The 18,473-nt window shown below is 34.5% G+C and overlaps 1 protein-coding gene across 4 annotated transcripts in view; it reads left to right on the top strand.

The window, feature by feature from the left end:
- The window catches only part of NBEA (neurobeachin), a 448,312-nt gene that overhangs the window by 214,506 nt on the left and 215,333 nt on the right, over positions 1 to 18,473 (top strand). For all 4 annotated transcript variants that reach the window (XM_062487643.1, XM_062487641.1, XM_062487644.1 and 1 more), the window contains 2 exons: positions 3,352 to 3,416; positions 15,412 to 15,520. In XM_062487643.1, coding sequence (XP_062343627.1) covers positions 3,352 to 3,416; positions 15,412 to 15,520 — 174 coding nt within the window. The remainder of the gene's footprint in view (positions 1 to 3,351; positions 3,417 to 15,411; positions 15,521 to 18,473) is intronic.

Consider the following 18,473-nt stretch of genomic DNA (forward strand, 5'->3'; position numbering starts at 1 on the left):
ACTGGAGCATGGAGAATTTCAAAGAAATAGGCCTTGGAAAATGTACTCAAAAGTAAAAATTGGGATAATATCAGAGAGTAATTGAATGTACCTCATGTTTTATAAGAAAACCAACTGAATTTCAAGTAATATCTGTACTGTGTTATTCATCTCCTGTCCTCTGCATGAAGAGTTTCATAGCAGGTTTGCATCTGAACCTTCTTTCAAGAAATGGTACTGCTGCATTCTTTATGCAGTGACACTTTTCAAGCAGTGACAAAATAAATTAGGAGAAGTTAAGTGGGGACAGGAAGGTGGCAATTTCCATTGTCCTAATAATTTAGTATATTTTTTATTAATAGAATTTAATAGAATTTTGCATAATATAAAGTATTTACAGCAAAGCCATACTGGAAGTAATCAAACTGAATGTCTAAAATCACAATCTTTAGTGATTATGTATGAAGACAGTTTTTAAATTTATTTATCAATAAAGTTAAAAACTAAATTTTCATTCATTTTTAGCACAAAGAAGTGTTGTCATCATTCTTGAACACTGTCAGTGTTAGACAGCCTCTGAGTCTTCTACACCCCACCTTGTTCTGAGTCATTCCCACTGCCCTACCAAGCGGGAGCCTCAAGGAAAGAAAGATCCATGCATTCTTGTATAGAGGTAGTTGTCTCGTACATGATTTTGTCAAAGGCTTCTCTTACTTCAGCATGTAATTGACACCACCATTTTTGAGGCACGGAAAAATCTTCAAGCTCTTTCTCTAAAGTTCAGAAGATTCATGATATGAGCTACACCAAAACCACATGAGGTGTAGTCTAGTCATTCAAGCACTTAGCTGCTAATAAGTAAATGACTGTGCTGTGATTCCACTCGGCTGTAGCATAAGTCTTCGAACTACTGCCCCTGCATCCATTTCATTTTGTGTTTGTTTTTCAGTTTCCTGCACTTTGGGGTTGAGAAAGATTCCTTTGGGATCCAAGAGAATATAAAAAAAATGCTCCACATGTTAATCCAGTTCTTAAAGTACATGCAATGACATGAATGGCCATCGCAAAGGCAACAGTAATGCTGGCACTGAAAAAATGGTAGTTTCAATCTGTTGCTTTCATCTTTTAAAAACAAAATGGAAAAAAGAATACCAGGTGCCTCTTCACATATATAGGTAATCTTTCAGGATCAAGAATGTGTTATATAAATTTACACCTAAAAGTGAGAGGAAATTGTAGCAGTAACTATTATTCCCTTATTTGTGGATTAATGGAGGGTTGAGAGTCTTTAATAAATCTTGTAGCAGCTACTTTGCAGTGAAACAGTGCATGAAACATGAATCCTAGTTTCTTCCTGGTTCTGCATCGTTATGTTTTTCACTAGTTTTGCATAGATAGTTGGGCAAGTTTCAAACATTTTTATAATGAATAAAAAATTAAGATAAATTGATGAGATTTTCCACCTATGAAGATGTAAGAAGAGATTTATTTGCTTCCATATAGATATCTTCTTGGTGGCTTTTTTAGGCAATTTAAGATATCACACATAAAGTCCAGTTAGCCATTTTGGATGTCCTACAGAATGTAATGTCCTACAGACATTTGCACTGAGCAGGAACATCTGAAAAAATACTTGCAAGAACCTCCTGGGCTTTTGCAGAGGTAGACAGGTAGACCCTCTGATTCTTTTTAAAAAATTAATTAGCATGCTTTCTTCGACCTGACTTAGGAAGCCTTTGTTCCTTTTTCCTCTCTCTTTTCAACTTCTTTCCTGATTTGTAGTCATACCAGTTCTGCCTTCCTAACTGCAAAGTCATAGCAGCTGTGGTGCAGAAAAGCATCTCAAAAGAAAATGCTAATAGTGGTTTCAATAATGCTCTGATAAAAAGTAAAAAATGCTACACTTTGGACACCGTCTCTAACCCAAACTTTTGTTACTTAAAATGTCCTAAGGTGCCTGTGTTTAGGTAATTGAATTCTTTCATTCTTAGTTTATCAGAGTGATTTTCTTCTCTAAGCAGATGTTCTAATTTCTTCCAAAAGTGATATTATTAGATTCAGTTACTGGATTTGTAAAACAACAAAATCAACAGCACTTAAGAAAAGGACATGTTACAATGGTTTTTTAGCTCATAAGCTAGAGTCTTGAGTGCTGATGCTTTGTCTTCCCTAACCAGAAGTTACCTGCTCAGCCATGGGTCAAGAGTATGTTCATTATTTGGGTATTTTAGTAGTTTGCCTTTTGTAAAACCAATCATGAGTATTAGATTGTTGTTGAGATTTTTTTAAGGTGCATGAATTGGTCAAATCTGTGAGTTTTCACAGAATCAGTAAGAAGCATTTTGCTGATTAGTGACTAGATTTTACAGCAATTCTTTGAAAAAATTTCGGTATCTATGCAAAGCCATCTTTTTTCACCCATATTAGGAAACAAGAATTGTGAAATTTTGCCTGATTTTTAACTCTTGGGGGGAAAAAAAAATAAATTAAATAATGCTGTAAATGTAATCCTCTACCCATTGACAACGTGAAGTATTAGTCTAGGAAATCTCTCTGTGAACTGTAATCCAGCTAATGTACTTTGTTTTGTTTTTCATTATGATGCACAAGAAATGTTTATTGCTTTTAAAGAAAATTGTTAAGGAATTATTCCAAAAGAAAGTAGTCTTTACGTGTTAGAGAGAGCGAGAGATCACCCATTTTTCATCTGAAGTATCAGAGTTCTTGATGTGATAGAGGCAGTGTGTTGTATGACAAAAGTTATTTGTGATGCATCGTGTAACTTCTCTTTAACTTAGTGGTGAAGTGAATATGAAGTGAACGCCTGTTAAATTTAATATCAGATGGGTTAAATTGGTTTGAAATTTCCTCTTGGAAATCCACGGTAACAGTAAAGCAATTTAAAAAAAATAGTTTGTTATCCTAGGCTGATTTAGTTTTCACTTATAAGCGGAAAGAAGCAAAAACTGAACTCTGGGAGGATGGATTTTGGACAGATTATTGCCTGTCCTTTATAATAAAATGTGCAAGTTGTAGCAGTGAAGCAACATGAAGAAGGTACTTTGTTGTACTAATATTCATTGGGCAACTGCATGAACTGGAGAAACAAGATATGTTTTCATATTCTCTAGACAAGGAAACTAAAGCTTGTTAAAGAGTGAAACAGAAGACATGACCACATAAAATTTATTTGAAAATCTGGATGAATTACAGTTTTTAAATGATTAGATTATTCTTTTGGAGGGGGGTGGTGTTGGGGGGAGTTAAGAAGTTCTGCCTAAATTCAATCTCCTTAGGGAGTCACCAGGGACAGCTTCAAAAATGTGGTTTAAAATCCTTGGGTTTTGATCATGTTATGTTTTATCTTCTTAGGAATGGCAAAATTCTATTCAGAAGAATGCAGGACTTGCATTTATTGAGCTCATCAATGAAGGAAGGTAATGAATTTTAAAGCTTTTGAACAAGTAGACATTTTGCATTTATTCCATTGGGTGATAATACTTCCTCACCATCTGTTCCAACAAGATTATGAAAAGGCTGTGTTAATTAAGAGATTTATTGTATAGATACTTTATATAGTAAATATTTAATTTGTGTGTAAATTTTGAAAATTTTGTTTATTGACAGAAGGAAATAGAATTCCCTTGAACTGTATATAAGTTTAGGGCTATTTGAGAATTGAACCACCATCCTCCAGAGCAGCAAGGTTGTTTTACCCAGACAGTCCAGGGATCCCATTCTGTAAAACCATCTGCTCCTCCATCTGTTTTAGGAGCACAGCATTCATTTTACAGAGGTATTTCTCTGCACTATCATTTCTTGATTATTTTATCTAGAATTTCTAGTTCAATTTAAGTCCTGTAAACCACACATGACATTATGTTTATATAAGCTTCCTTGATTTTGAAATTTTTGATGAGATTTTTTTATCAATCCTCAAACAATTTTAATTCTATGTGTTCTGCTGTGTGCATTGTTTCTCAGTACTTCCAGCCAGCAAGCTGGGTAGAAAAAGGAGATTCTTTGGCACTCTTCTGGTAGGAGAGTACCCAAGATACACAAAACCACTTGTGCAATGTGTCTGATTTGTATTGGCCAATACATTAAATCTATTTGAATGTATACATTTTTCTATGTGCACCTAAAAAAACCATAGCAATACACCTGTTGAGGAGATGTCGTCATTTTGTATGATTTCTTTTTCTTCACCAATGATATGTCATTAGCAAAGTGAAGTATCAAGTCTTGTCTTTATTGTAGGATATTTTTTGTCTAGCTGATATTTCAGTGGTCAAATCATGCATTTATTTGAAATGAAATTTAGAAAATGTCAGAGTAAGTATAGAAATATAGTAGGATGAGTATCAAAAAAAAAAAAAATAATAAAACCAAACCCGGAGTGGGTTATGTCGGAAATGTAAGTCCCTCCATTGGAAATTCTTCTTGCTATGACATGCAAATATGAGTTTTTCCACCATAATAGGGCTCACCTGAGTGGGTCATGTACTGCACATTGTACAAGAAACAATACCTGTCAACAGACTAAATAATTACTGTAAGCTTATGTTCTTGGATAGCAATATGCATTGCCATTTAGACCTTTTTTTTATTATTATTTTACCAGCCAGGATATTGAGGTCAGATATTATTCCATGCTTGCTATTGATAAAATGACTGTTCTGAACAAATCCTATGTTTGCATATTTTTAGCAGTCAGGTTTTAAGATACCAGTGGACCTTATAATCCCCTCTAACAATGACTTTTCAAAAATAAGTAGCATTTAAGAACCACTCCTTAAATCCAGTCACAGGAGTGTCTAATCAAACTGCCCTTGGACACATGTTCCTCCCTATACTTTCCTCAGAAAGGTGTTTTTAGAATAAGTGTGTGTGTGAGCTACTGGAATGCTCTATTTTTTTTCAGACCGTTTGTTTTTAATTTACCCTTTTGGGGACAAAGATAACAATCCTTTAACTGAAAATTGTTATAAATATTTATTCTGCTTAATAGCTGAACTTGTGAATGCAATTCATCAATCATAGCAAGAGAATGCAATTGTGCAGTTGTCAACAATTAACAGGACATAAACAGTTGATGAATGTGCAGCTGAATTAAAGTGCTCCCTAGGATAACCTGAAATTATAAACTGGATCATTTAAAGGAATCTAACAAAGGATCTTTATAATTAAAACAAAGCAGGGTTAATGGGATGTAAAATTGCATATAATCACTGTGCAATAATGATTGAATTTTAAATTATTAAAAGCAAAATGAAGACTAAGAATATTTTGAAGAACTTTCAGGGTAATATTTTGAGAGACCTGGGAAATAAATCAAAAGTTTTCAAAAAGATTTTTCTTTGGAATGTGGATGAAAATATTTAGATGTAATGCAGAAGTCCACAGTTTTTATATCTTCAGTTAGACATTTACATTTTAATATATGGAAGCTATAAGGTGATTTTTGAGTACCTAACTCTTATTATTTATTTTTTAAATAATTTAAGCTCCTTTTGGATCTTTGAATGTATTAGAAATTTTCTTAAACAAAATATTTCAATTTAGGTGTAGTTTAAATAATTGCATCTGTATTCCTGTTACTTTAGCAACCTGCATTTTCATTTTAAATTGGTTGATTTACTGTGTTTCTGGGTTTTTTTGGTATAGATAGTGTTTTTTAGGAAGATCTGAATAACATATATTTTTGGAATTCAGTACAGAACCACTGATACAGTTTTCTAAAAATAGGACTGTTGTAACAGCTTTTTAGTGTTATAAGAGATGTGACTACAGATTTAAATTAATTCTTTCAAGGTATGTAATATACCTGAAAGATTTAGTGACATCCTGGTTATGATCTTGAACTTCATGCTTCTATTTAATCAGTCTCCTGCTATGAATGTGTGATGTTGAGGGTACCACACATGTCAAGAGCTTCACTGACAGCAGCTTAATTAGGATTTCAGATTTACATTGGGGTGTACACATAAGCAGGCTTCATAATTTTAGAGCTGGATGCATCTACAATGTTGGCTGTGAAAGGAGACGTGAAAAGACTTCTTTAGGAATGATATGTGAGGAAGACTACGACCCACATTTAAGTGGAGTAGTGATGGATGAAGTCAAAAGAAAATGGCTGCTTGCTGACAAGCACAAGAGATAAGAGCACCCACCTCAAGTAAATAGGTAGACAAACACATACACCTTGGGCAACTAGGACTAGAAATTACTTCACACGTAATCACAAAACTATGACATCATTGGAAGGAAGAAATAAGATTTGGAAGGAATTAATAAGATTTGGTGGGACAGCCTGCACTGCAAGACAGAAGTGCTGCAACAGTTTCCTTGGAAAAGGTAGCCAGAGAAAGCAAGGAAGAAGGGTTGCCTTCTCTGTGAAGAAGCACTTCAGATTTTTTGAAGTTCTGCAGTGGGATGGAAGATAGTCTGGCTGATAGCATGCAGGATAGGACAAGAGGAGAGTCCAGAGGAGAGTCATGGTGGTCTTAGAGACCACTCATTCAGAGTGAGGGAAAGGAAGAAGCATTCTCTAAACACCTTGATGTATCTGGATCACAAACCCTAGTTCACCATGAGGATCTTTAACCTTCCTGACAACCTCTGGAAATGCAAGATGGGATGCATGTAGGGAGGACAATTACTGAAGAGTGCTGGGCATGACTTCTTAATACAAGGTGAAACAGCTAAGAGTGACAAACAGCAGGATATGCTGATTTACCAGTAAGCAAGTGTTATTTTTGAATGTGATAAATTAATGGGACCTTTGGCTGTAGTGGCCATGATACGGTGTTGTTCAAGGCCCTGAGGGGGGAAGTGAGGATTGAGAGTAGCAGAACACAGGTTCAATGAGTGCTAATTTTAGCCTATTCAGCAAACTGGTCAGTAGGATCCCATGGGAGGCAATTGTGTGTGTCAAGGTAACTCTAAAAGGCATCAGACTTTTAAGTACAGCATTATACAAGTGCAGGAAGAGGAAACAAGTACATGTAGCAAGAGAGAGGTTCAGCCAGCAAAAGAAATTATGGTAGAGCTCTGATGCAAAAAGAGAGTACAAAGGAGGTGGAACTAGAAGCTCACTAGAAAGGAGGAATTTAGAAGCATAAGCATATAAGGAATATTGTCAGGAAGGCCAGTAGTCAGCTGGAAATGAAACTTGGAAGAGATATTAAGGATAACAAGAGCTTCATTAGTAGGCTGACCAAGGAAAATGTCTTGTTGTTGAATGGGGTGGATGATATAGTCACAGATATGACTGAGATGCTCAATGCCTTATTTGCCTCAGTCTTCATTAAATTGTATCAAGGTTCTGTCTTTAGTAAAAGGGCTCAAGGATGACATCTACCAACGGTGGATAAAGTTTGAGTCAAGAATTCCTTGAGACAACTTGTCCCATTCAAGCCCATGATACCTGATGGAGTACATCCAGGGAAAAGCTTAGAATTTTTTCTCCTGGTTCTTGGAAGACCATACAGCAAGTCCCTTTGAAACATGTTCTGGCTTCTTGAAAGAGAAGGTAATTGGTAACAATCAACATGGATTTACAAGAAGCTAAACCATTCATTGCCAACCTGTTAGCTTTCTATGATAAAAAAGATAAAACAATTAGATTTGTGGTCACAGGAATAACAGTGAACATCATTTAGCTTGACACTGGAAAGGTCCCACAATACTCATGCATCAGTTGGAACTCTACATTCTGAATGGATGGACAGCTAAATAAATAAAAGACTTACTACTTAAACAGGGTCCAAGGTGTGTGGTTAATTGGTTGTATCTTAGCTTGATGTTTTTGACAAGCTGAGTGTCTCGGACATCTGTCCTTTCTAAGAGATGGATTTTATGGGTCATGATCTGTTCATCTTTCAGAGCTGAATTACTGTCCTCATCATCCATTTCCTTCCCCTGTTAGGCTTTCAAAACACTTCTTTAGAGAGATGATCTTGTTCCTTTAATATAAATATTTACTATTTACATAATTTCTTCATTTTGAATAGAAGTAATCTAATTCTAATATAAATTTAAGGCAACATGAGCCTGTATTTAATCTCAGGTTTAAAATTATATTCTTTCCTCCTGTAATTCCCTCCCTGCACCTAAGTGTGCTTTCTGCCTTTAGCCATGAAAATATATATTTTCGCATTCCCACTTGCGTGGACCTCTGAGCATACTTGAAATTCACAAGAAGCCATTTTCTTTTAAACTTGATTTTGTTGAAATAGTTGAAAAAATAACAGAATGTTTAAATAGTCTGGAAATCAGTGTTTCTTTAAATTTTGGTGAATTGCTGATTCAGTCTTCAAGGAGGCTCGTAAAGGCTTTTATTCTTTCCTTAATACCTCAACTGGGATTGTGAGGTAACTGCATCAAATTTTCTTTTGGACATCCTCTGTTGCAGTTTGGCAGTTCTGATATGTTTGGTTTGTGGTAAATTAGTTCACAGCCATTGTTCACTGTCTGCAATACTTAAATGTTCAGGCATGTGTTAAAAGGTATATCTGTAGTGTCACTTGCCATATTTGATTTATGATGTGCATCTGCAGTTGAGTCTCTTAATAGTTCTCAAAGAACTGATTTAGTAGTAGGGTCCAAAATGGATGCTGTACCTTGTTCTGGTTTTGATAATCATCTTGATTACAGGACAAAGTGGAGACCTGACCTCAATCATCCAAGAAGGCAAAATATTGGGTCATCAGACCATATGGAGCTGAGAGCCACCAGAACAACTTGCAAAGGATTCTAGGCTGATGTGCACAATCCAGTGTATGCAAATACAGTCAGAAAATAACACTGGGGAAGCAGTAGCTCTTAGAAACCATAAATAAGAACAAAGGTGTTGGATTCTGTCTTTGACAGATATAACCAAATTCTGCTGCTTTGTTGTCATCCTCATCAAGTGTAATTCTTGATTGGACAAACCTTTATTAACTGTGTGGCTGTTTCATGTAAATTTATCCTAGATATCATCTTCCTTTAGCAGAGGATTCCTGTCATAGGTACTTCTGTAAAAGTAGGCACTGAATTCCTGTATTTATACACCAGCTAAAGTGTGACCTTTTGTCCCTTGTTTACATGTACTTCTTCATAATCTCATATTCCTTACTGTAGCTATCCTTGTCCTACCTCCACACAAGTAGTTTATGTTAGACAGAGTGTACACTGTTATGTTAACTATCTGTGCACTTGTGGGGTCAGTGCACCTACAGTTCTTAGATCTGTTAGAGGTTTTGAGGTATCCTTTCCCCTTCTAGCATTGCCTGATCAGGTCATAGCTCAAAGCAGAGGCTGATCCTGAGATAAAGGCCATCTCAGTTGTAACTGCTGGTCATGGGTGTTTACTGGGTAGTCACAATTACAAAGAGACAGATTCCCCTTGATTTAGAAAATTCTTCTGCAAAATAGCAAGTCTTTATGGGGAGTGGAACAGAATCTTTTTAGTCATCTCTGAGTTTCATTGAATCTGTTACAGCTTCTGTGACATTTCTGAAACAATTACAGTTATCCTCCATGAAATTTGTCATGTCAACGTGCTTATATTGTAGTTGAATAAACAGTGTTTGCATGCTGTAATTTCAAACTTTTCTCTGTGGAATTCTTCATCATCGCTGTCTTGGAAGAAATGAGACCTCTGTGTAACATTACTTTGCAAAGCTTATAGGAATTTACTTTCAAAGTATTCATAGCAGTACTTCATCTTGTGGAACTTCAAACTCTTCAAGTTAGACTACTTTATGAACTATCCTGTTGTTGCAGATACCAACTGCAATGATAGGTTTCATTTCTTATGAATGCCATTAAGAGTAATAATTGTCCAAACAATCGTTTGATGAAAACATGCCACGTTTCCAGGCTGTGTTTTTGTTTTTTGTTGGCTTGTTTTTTGTTGTTGTTTTTTGTTGGGTTTTTTTGTTTGTTTGGTTGCTTGATTGGTTGGTTGGTTTTTGTTGTTCTTTTTTTTTTTAATAAAGCTATGGGCATATGATGAAAGTAAGTCAGAGAAACATCTGTTTCCCTGGACATGTGATTTGGCAGAACTTCAGGAATGAGTAGGGGAAACAAGACCTTAGCTAAATTATAACAAATGTTCATTTGGTAATCTATTTTGAAAATTGCTGTTTGGGATTGATCTGGGTATTTAGTTTTTTTTTTTCAAATAAAGGAAAGACTGGGTAATGTAAGTTCAATCCTTTTGTCTAGCAGCATAAAATCTGTGAGTGCCTTCTCTCTATGTGAGATTATTACTAGGAACAAATGTCTGCAGGATAGCAAAGCTGGGTTAGGATAGTTAGTGAGATAAGAATTTTCATCTTTCAGTTCTAATAGGTGTACAAATAGCCCGCCAATCCACATTTAGATGTGTTGCAAGCATTTTATGTTTTTTACAGGTTTCTAGTGCAGTTTGTGTATAGTCTTGTTACCATCTCTTTTCCAAAACTATAGGAAAGTTCTCTCAGGTACTGGCTATTTATTTGAATTACTTCATGGAATGTGATACTTCACAATCCAGCCTTTTTAAACTTCATTATCTGTAAAACAGGGGCTTCCGATTGGTTACAAATGCATTTTCATAATTTCCTTTAACCTGTAAGCACTCTGGAATTATAAAGTAACTTTGCCAGGGACAGAATTCTGGAAAGCTAGATACATGGATTTAAAATGACTTCGTACCTACACCCAAATAATATTTACAAATAACATATTTATGAATATTCAAGTCCTGAAACTTCCTTTCACTCTGATCTTGCTCATAAGTCTGAGATTCTTCCATCTTTAAGTTAAGGAGACCCCACCATTTATTCCTACAGATACTTAAAACTTGTATTTATTATGAAGGACCAGCCTATTTTAATTATTTTCTATACCTTCAGCTGAAAACTCCACAGATACCTGAATAGAAAGCTCATTTCTCTGTAGAAGGATTTGAGGCTCAAGTGATTTCAGACTGCTTTGTTGGTGGGTTCCCTACTGAAATTCTTTGATTCAGTCTAAAACCAAGTCAAACCTGTTCCCTAGTAAAAGAACTTTAACAGTAGTTTGTAAATTTGTGGGCATTAATATAAATCAAGCTTGTCTGGGTGAAGAGAAACCATAAGTTAGGTCATGTTTAATCTCTATCTTATGCATTAAGGGTTGCCACCCAAAGAGGAGATAAGATCTTTTGCTCGTCATCAGTTCTTAGTTGAGATCAGCTCATCTGGCAAGCAGAGTTGTCTTCAATACTGGTAGGAGTTTCAGTGGTGCAGCTGAAGAAATGGTCACACAGGACAAACCAAGCATTTTTCAAGGTCAATTTTTTACTTTTTTTATTCAAGGCTCTTATGTTTTTTGGTGAATCATTTATTATTGGAGTGGAGAATAAAAAGTACAGCAAGCCTGTTATGAAACTTTTCACAAATCTCCTTAACCCTTTGGAAGTACTACTTATGTAGAAATGTGTAAGTATGACCAGAAGGTCTGATTCCTCACTGTCTCAGCATTAGTGTAGCTACTAAGTCTGTTGAGGGTGTGCTTGCTAAGACAGCATGAGGATTTACAAGGGTGAATGAGAGCAGTTGGGTGTAAGTCAGTCACCACGATAAGGAGATCTCAGTAAAGAAATGTTTTTTTTTCCTAAAAGAGGGTAAAAATTGGAAAGCTTTCAAATTTCTTGATCACCCCTTTGTATAGCAAGTATACATGCATTCTTGTGCCTCAAGGTCCTTCTCAGTGGGATTGGTCACTCCAGTACAGGATGATGGATAGGGAAAGATACAGAGGATAGACTTTTCCCCCAAAAGAGAATGCTCTGTAAAAAACTGTGGACGGGAAACCTAGTTGGACAGATGACAGAAATATCAATCAGGATATACTGGGTGGGTTTCAACCTGCATTTATATAAAATAATGTGTAATGTACTATATAAATATTTTATAATGTAACAGTACATGGAAGTCATATTCTTCAAAATCTTTTGGAAATATCTGAGGAATAGAAGACCAATCTATCGCTGAAATTTTCTTGTGTGAAATCACAAACTACAGGGCTAAGAAAAAGGGAAAAAACAATTCTATAATTGCTTCAGAATGGGTATTTTCATTGAAATTAGGCAGCATTAATGTTGCTATGTAAATAGAGACTACAATTTGTCTTGAATACGCTGACAGTTTTGGATATGCACTTGCAGAAAAGGTAAAATCAAACCATGACATTAGTAAAGTTCATCTTACCAACTGTTCTGCCATACAAGAAAAATCAGAGATCTGGTTTACTTAGCATAATAAATAGGAACACATAGAATATCAGAAGATCATCAGAAGGAAGAACTATGTAAACCTAAGGGCAAGGTTTGTGTAAAATGAGACAGTAAAGACTGCTGAAGGATACATTTGGATTGGAGAGGAAAAGGGTTTTAAGCTTCAGAGAACATTCCAAAGATGTGTGGGAGGCAAGTACCTTAATCACATTTTCATACACTGGAAACACATTTAATGAAGTAGATTTAATGAAAATGCCTTTCATAAACTAAAGGCATTTTATGAAAAATTTTAAATTGTGTAGCTGCCTGTTGCAATGAAGGAGTGTATTTGCTTATCTAGAGATACTTGTACTTTTCTCTTGCTTGTAGTGTGTGAAGGGATATTTTTAATTTTATTTTAATATATTGGAAGCCTTTGATACTACTGAGTCTAATATCGCTCCTGATTTGGGATTTTTTTCTGAATAATTTCTTTTATATTTCCTATGAGAATCAAACAGGAGTTGTAGGCAATTTTTCTCACGCTGAAAAGTTGGAGGTGTCTTTTTTTTTTTTTTTTAATGATCTTATGCCATCCATGTGATTAAACTATACAGGATTTAGGTAAATAGGTTAGTATTCAAAGGATGACAACAATGTCATGCTTGTTCATCAGGTATAAACCAGTACTACTGCTACCAGTAGTAGTGCTGTGTCTATATGGATGTGAGATTCAATCAGAGTTAGCTGGCTCTGATGTAACCCAGTAAACACTTTTGCCTTCTTTTACTTATTAGGAACATAGTTTGAGAATACATGGTAGCTTTCAGTTAAAACCAGTATCAAAAATTATTTTTAATAGAGCTTTTGAAGTTCGAAAAATAAGTTTTAAGTTTCCTTTAACAAGTAGAGCAAGCACAGAAACAAGTACCTTTGCAGCAGCCTTTGTAAGACATTGCTTCTGCAACCTTGTAGTGATGACACATTTAACTGCTTTAATTTATTATGCTTCTGTTTTCAGCCCTGCATTCTTGCACTTGCAAATCAAAACATTCAGGTGAAGGCTTCTTTTGTAGCCACACAAGATTTTAAAATAATGGCCTGGATTTTCACCCTTCCTTTTTCCAAAGTCTGTCTTTCTGTCAAGTGATTTTAGGACTAGCATGATTATTAATGGTCATCTAGATGGAAAAACATAATTTACCAGTCTTTGAAGTTCTACCTTAGGTGCATACAAGTGCCTAAAGTAAGTGAATCACGTATATCCATTATTACCACACATTGATACCATATTATTTAATTAATGAAATACTTTTAAGAGGCTGTAGCCTCACTTTTGTGATAATCCTAATTTGCTAATGATCATACAAACAGTTTTTCATCTTTTTCTTGAAGAAGTCACAATCATTGATAGATATGTGAGAGTGCATGAAGCAACTGGCAAGAAGCAGTTGAAATAAGACTGAGCTATCCCAGGTTGCACAGGATTGTGTCCAGATAGCTTTTTAATTTCTCCAGGACCGGAGACTCCACAACCTCTCTGTTGTTGCAGTGCTCTGTCACCCACAATGTTAAGACATTTTTCCTCATATTCAGCCGGAGCTTCCTGTGATCCACTTTGCACCCACTGCCCCTTGTCTTGTTGCTGGGCACCACAGAAGGATCTGTGTCCATGTTCTTGATATACAGTAATGTTCATTCCTAATCCATATCTGACGACAGTCCTACACTTACATCTTAACAATAAAAATCCAAACACTTAACAGTAATAAAATACTGAAACATATCTGCCAGCAGGGTAGATTAAAAAATAAGGCTAAATTTTGAAGATGGCAGTGTAGGCAACTTTAGTCTTTCAGCTTATGATTGGCAAAAACTTTTTGCTTTAAAAATAGCAAGGGGTTAGATATAATAAAAAAGGGTTATTAAAATAATGACTATCCATTGCAATGGATAATTATAAAAATAAATGATAATTATAAAAATAATGACTATCCAATGCAAGCTTGATCCAAGTTTTTTTGTCTTCATCTCTGAAGCAGAGGCCCCCACATTTATGGTTTCCCTTGCCATGCACACATATTAAGAATTAGCTCAGGGTTTGTGATTTCCTTCCTTCACAGATGGTAGCACACACCAAAGGAGGTAAGAATAGAGTTCAGATCTTTCCATCTTACAGGTCTAAGGTCTAGTAATAATGACTATAATTTCTAAAAATAATGAATTTTACTTGTGGTGCTTCTAACACCAAACACCAGTTTAGGGTTGGATTTCCTAGAAATTTCACAGCTTTAATATAAGAAACCCTGAAATTCTTTCCCTGATGCTGCAAGAAGGAAAATCCCAGACCATGTTCCCCTTTCACAGAAAAAGAAACAGTTCTTCCTGATCCTAAACAGACCTGTCAGATCATTGCATCCTGAAAGATATTTCCTCCCTGCTGATAAGAAGAGCAGATTAATTTTTAATATAATGGCCAGCCCTAGATGTGGACTATAGGGACAAGAAAGCAGTTGGTTCCATTCTTGCTACCCAAAAACTTGTGAGCATTTTTTAACAGTGTTGTTTATGTTGCAATTTTGTTACGCACCTCATATTATTTTGTGGTCTTTACAGAAGTCTTAAGTTAATGTGCCTGTCTGACATCCTCAGTCTCAACTCATTCCTAATCTGTTTTTTTTCTCCTTTTGGAGTAAGATTTGTCTATTTCTGATACCTTGAAAACATGGAAAAGTGATGCACTTTTCACACTAGTGTTTGAAGAAATATATGAGAGATATTGATATTATTTTGCAATTTTAATAGAATTTTGAATCTTCAGTAATTATTTTTAAGACTGAAATAGAATACCTCTATTTAATGTTTTTAATGCTGCGAAGAAGATTTTAAGAAATTTTTTGGGTTTTTTTGAATGACAGTGCAGTATTCATATTGAGACTGCTGTTAAAAACATACTCAAAATATATTCTTCCTTAAAGAACTTTTGCCTTCAATAATAAATGGAAAACTTCTTTTTTCGTTAAATTTGATTTCTTTGTGCTTTCACAATGCAGAAAAAAATAGGATTTTTTTTATTTCAACTAATTTGAAAATTTAATTACAGAAATTTCATTGATTTTTCCGTTGTGAGTAAATCTGCTGAAATACTTTATTTGAAGTACATCAAATACAAAGGCTGATTCTGATTTTTCTTATTTTAGGTTATTGTGTCATGCAATGAAAGACCATATAGTGCGTGTTGCAAATGAAGCAGAATTTATTTTAAACCGACAAAGAGCTGAAGATGTCCACAAGCATGCTGAATTTGAGGTAAGCCTGAGAGCTGATGCATTTCTGGTTCTGTTTTCACTCAGTTGTCGCCTAGACTGTAATTCCATGCAATAAAGATTTTATATTTTTTTTCTTCCAAGGAAGAAATTTACATTGAAAGCATTTCAAAACTGTTTTTTAAAAGCTTTGGTAAATGTCAAGCACAAGGAATGGGTTTAATTTCTCATCTTGTCACTGAAATTCGTAAAAGCATTTACGGCTTGAAGAAATGCCTTAATCAGAATGTCTAATCTGGTATGGTAGACCCTTTGGCTCACAATGAACTTTTCTGATTTATTGAAAATAGTAATGCAAATCACCTGTATGTTTTTTTAAATTATTTGCAACAGTATGTATGAGTTAAGTAAAAAAGCAAAGCTATTATACACTTAAGGTACGTCACAAAAAATAAGAAATAAAAATGTTTTGCTGGACAGATTTAATATTTTAAGGTCATTTTCTTCAAGCATTTTGAATTCTGGAGCACTTTAGAACACTTTTTATATAGTGGAATATGATACTGCATATCTTTCTTGGTAGTTAGGAATCATTAACTATCGACAGTAAGATTCAGTATTGGGAGATGTAACAGAGCAGCTTATTCCCATAACCCTTAAATGTCTATAATTCTTACTCTGAAAAGGAGTCAACACTCATATGCTTTTTCATCAATGAGTGGTACAGTATACAATTTAAATTATGTATCTTGAAAGTGATGCAACTGTTAAATCCCCTGTTTTTAAAATGTCTTCAGTTCAATAGATTTCAAATTGTTTATACAGGATTAATTCTGTTCCTGTTAAAAAAAAAAAAAAGCATAATGTGAAGGTAATGGAGTAAATTAAAAACTTCATTTTTGACATGACTTTATCAAATATGAGTTTGCATTTTTATGCTGTTTCATACATTTCATCACTGTTTTTTATCATTTCTGAACCTGCCTTGCATTTGTATACATTTGTGTAGATGTAAGTATATACGTACAGTCGTATATTTTCACATCTTTTACTGGTCAAGTGACCTAGCATTAGGATTGAGATAGACACACTTAGTATTGATGATAATAAATAGCTATATCAATTTATTAATCTGTCAGAAAATGTCAACAAGCTCCTGGTGGCTAGAAATAGGATCCAGTAATCTTGGTTGTGATGAGGTTTTTATCTCCTTGAAACAGCTCTCTTAAATGTGCACTTTGATGTACTAGTTTTTGTGCTCCTTGACCTAGCTGAGAACTGTGAGACACAGAGATATCTGTTGTCATTTTGAATACACATAACCTTTACTTCACTTTGTCAGAGCAGAGAGCAGACACTTGTCATATGGGATTGCAACAACTTTATTACCAAACTTATACTGGATATTTGGAACATAGATAAAATTGCATTTACAATTAAGTGTATGTCAGAGTGAAGTTTCATATTGCCTCAACAATAAATAACATTTGATATCTATCAGAGCATCATGCAGTAAACTAAGATGACAATGGAAGATTGAGTTATCTGTTTTTTGAAGAATACATTGAGGTATAAGATCTGTCAGAACTCTAGACAAAATGAGAATATTCAATTAACTTCCAGCTTCTGTTAGCAAATAGGATTTAGAATATTAACTAAATTCCCTAAAGGAGTAGCTTCAAGTCTGTCTTATTGTCTGGTAAAGAAACCAACACATTTTTCATATATGAAAATTATCATTACATTTGTTGTAGGAAAAGACTGATGTACATGTGTTAGGTGAGTTATTTTAAATCTGCAAACCATAAAAGAAAATTGTAAAATGTAGACTGTTTTAATGTGAAATTCACAAGTGTTTAAATAAGTTGATGGTTAAAGTCTGAAAGAATGCTTCATATATTATCTTTAATAATGGTGGGAATGTAACTGAGTATTTTATTCTTCATCCTATTTGAAAGCAGTAGGGACCAAGATTTCTGGTAGTTTTCTTCTACATGATGGTATATCTGTAATTTTGTTTTAATAAACTGTATAGGAACACATTCTGGGTTTTAGTACATGTTAATCATTGCTCTTATCTAGAGAAGTGCATGACTATTTTATTTTGTTTCTGCCCTTTAAACTTTAATTGAATCATTATGGGTGAAATTATTTGTTCCAAGCTGCACCAAGTTACTGTCTCCTGCATAGGCCATGGACCAGCATCTAAATTTTATTCTGTGACTTCATTTGCAGTCACTGCCCGGAAAATTTCTCCCAGAATGGGTATTTCACAGTTAACTTTCATTTTGTTAACCTTTGTAATTGTTCAGGAAGAAAAATGAAAATTTAATTTTACTGTCCAATGAGCTGGTGAAATATTAACCTCATTACTAAGGCAGATCATTGTACTAATTGGTGCTTCCCTGTACAAGAAGATAAATTGGAAAATGAATTAACCCTTTATGAGTTAGTGTAACTATTGTTCTTTCCCAGATAGATTACTTGAATTTATGTCTGTAAACACAATAGAAACACCACTCTTAAAATCTTACCAAATGCTGATGTCATCTGTACTAAAAAGATGCATGCAGAAATATTAAGAATAAAATATAAAGTATGAGGTTAACTTATTTTTAATTGCTCTTTTGAATACTACAAAATTGGTTTCTATTCAACACCATTACAGCATTGAGTTTTGGCTAAATGTTCTGAAATGGTGCACAAAAACTGTAAGTGCCAAAAATGTGTCATGAAAGGTATTTTTTAAATTAGCTAATCTAGAATATTTTACCCTTTTTAATTTATACCTACAAAATTATACTTTTAGTGGATTTATTTTGATTACTCCTGCTACATTCCCTTTCTTCAGACATTTTAAAAGAATTTTTACGAGGAGGAGAAATTGAGTTTGAACTTGGCATGATTTTGTGTAAAAAAATGGAAAAATATTATCTTCATACTTAAGAAAGGATTTATCAAAACAAAAATGCACCATAGAATTCTAGCAGTTTAGA

Source organism: Cinclus cinclus, chromosome 2, assembly GCF_963662255.1.
Source record: "Cinclus cinclus chromosome 2, bCinCin1.1, whole genome shotgun sequence".
NCBI classification, from domain to species: Eukaryota; Metazoa; Chordata; class Aves; order Passeriformes; family Cinclidae; genus Cinclus; species Cinclus cinclus.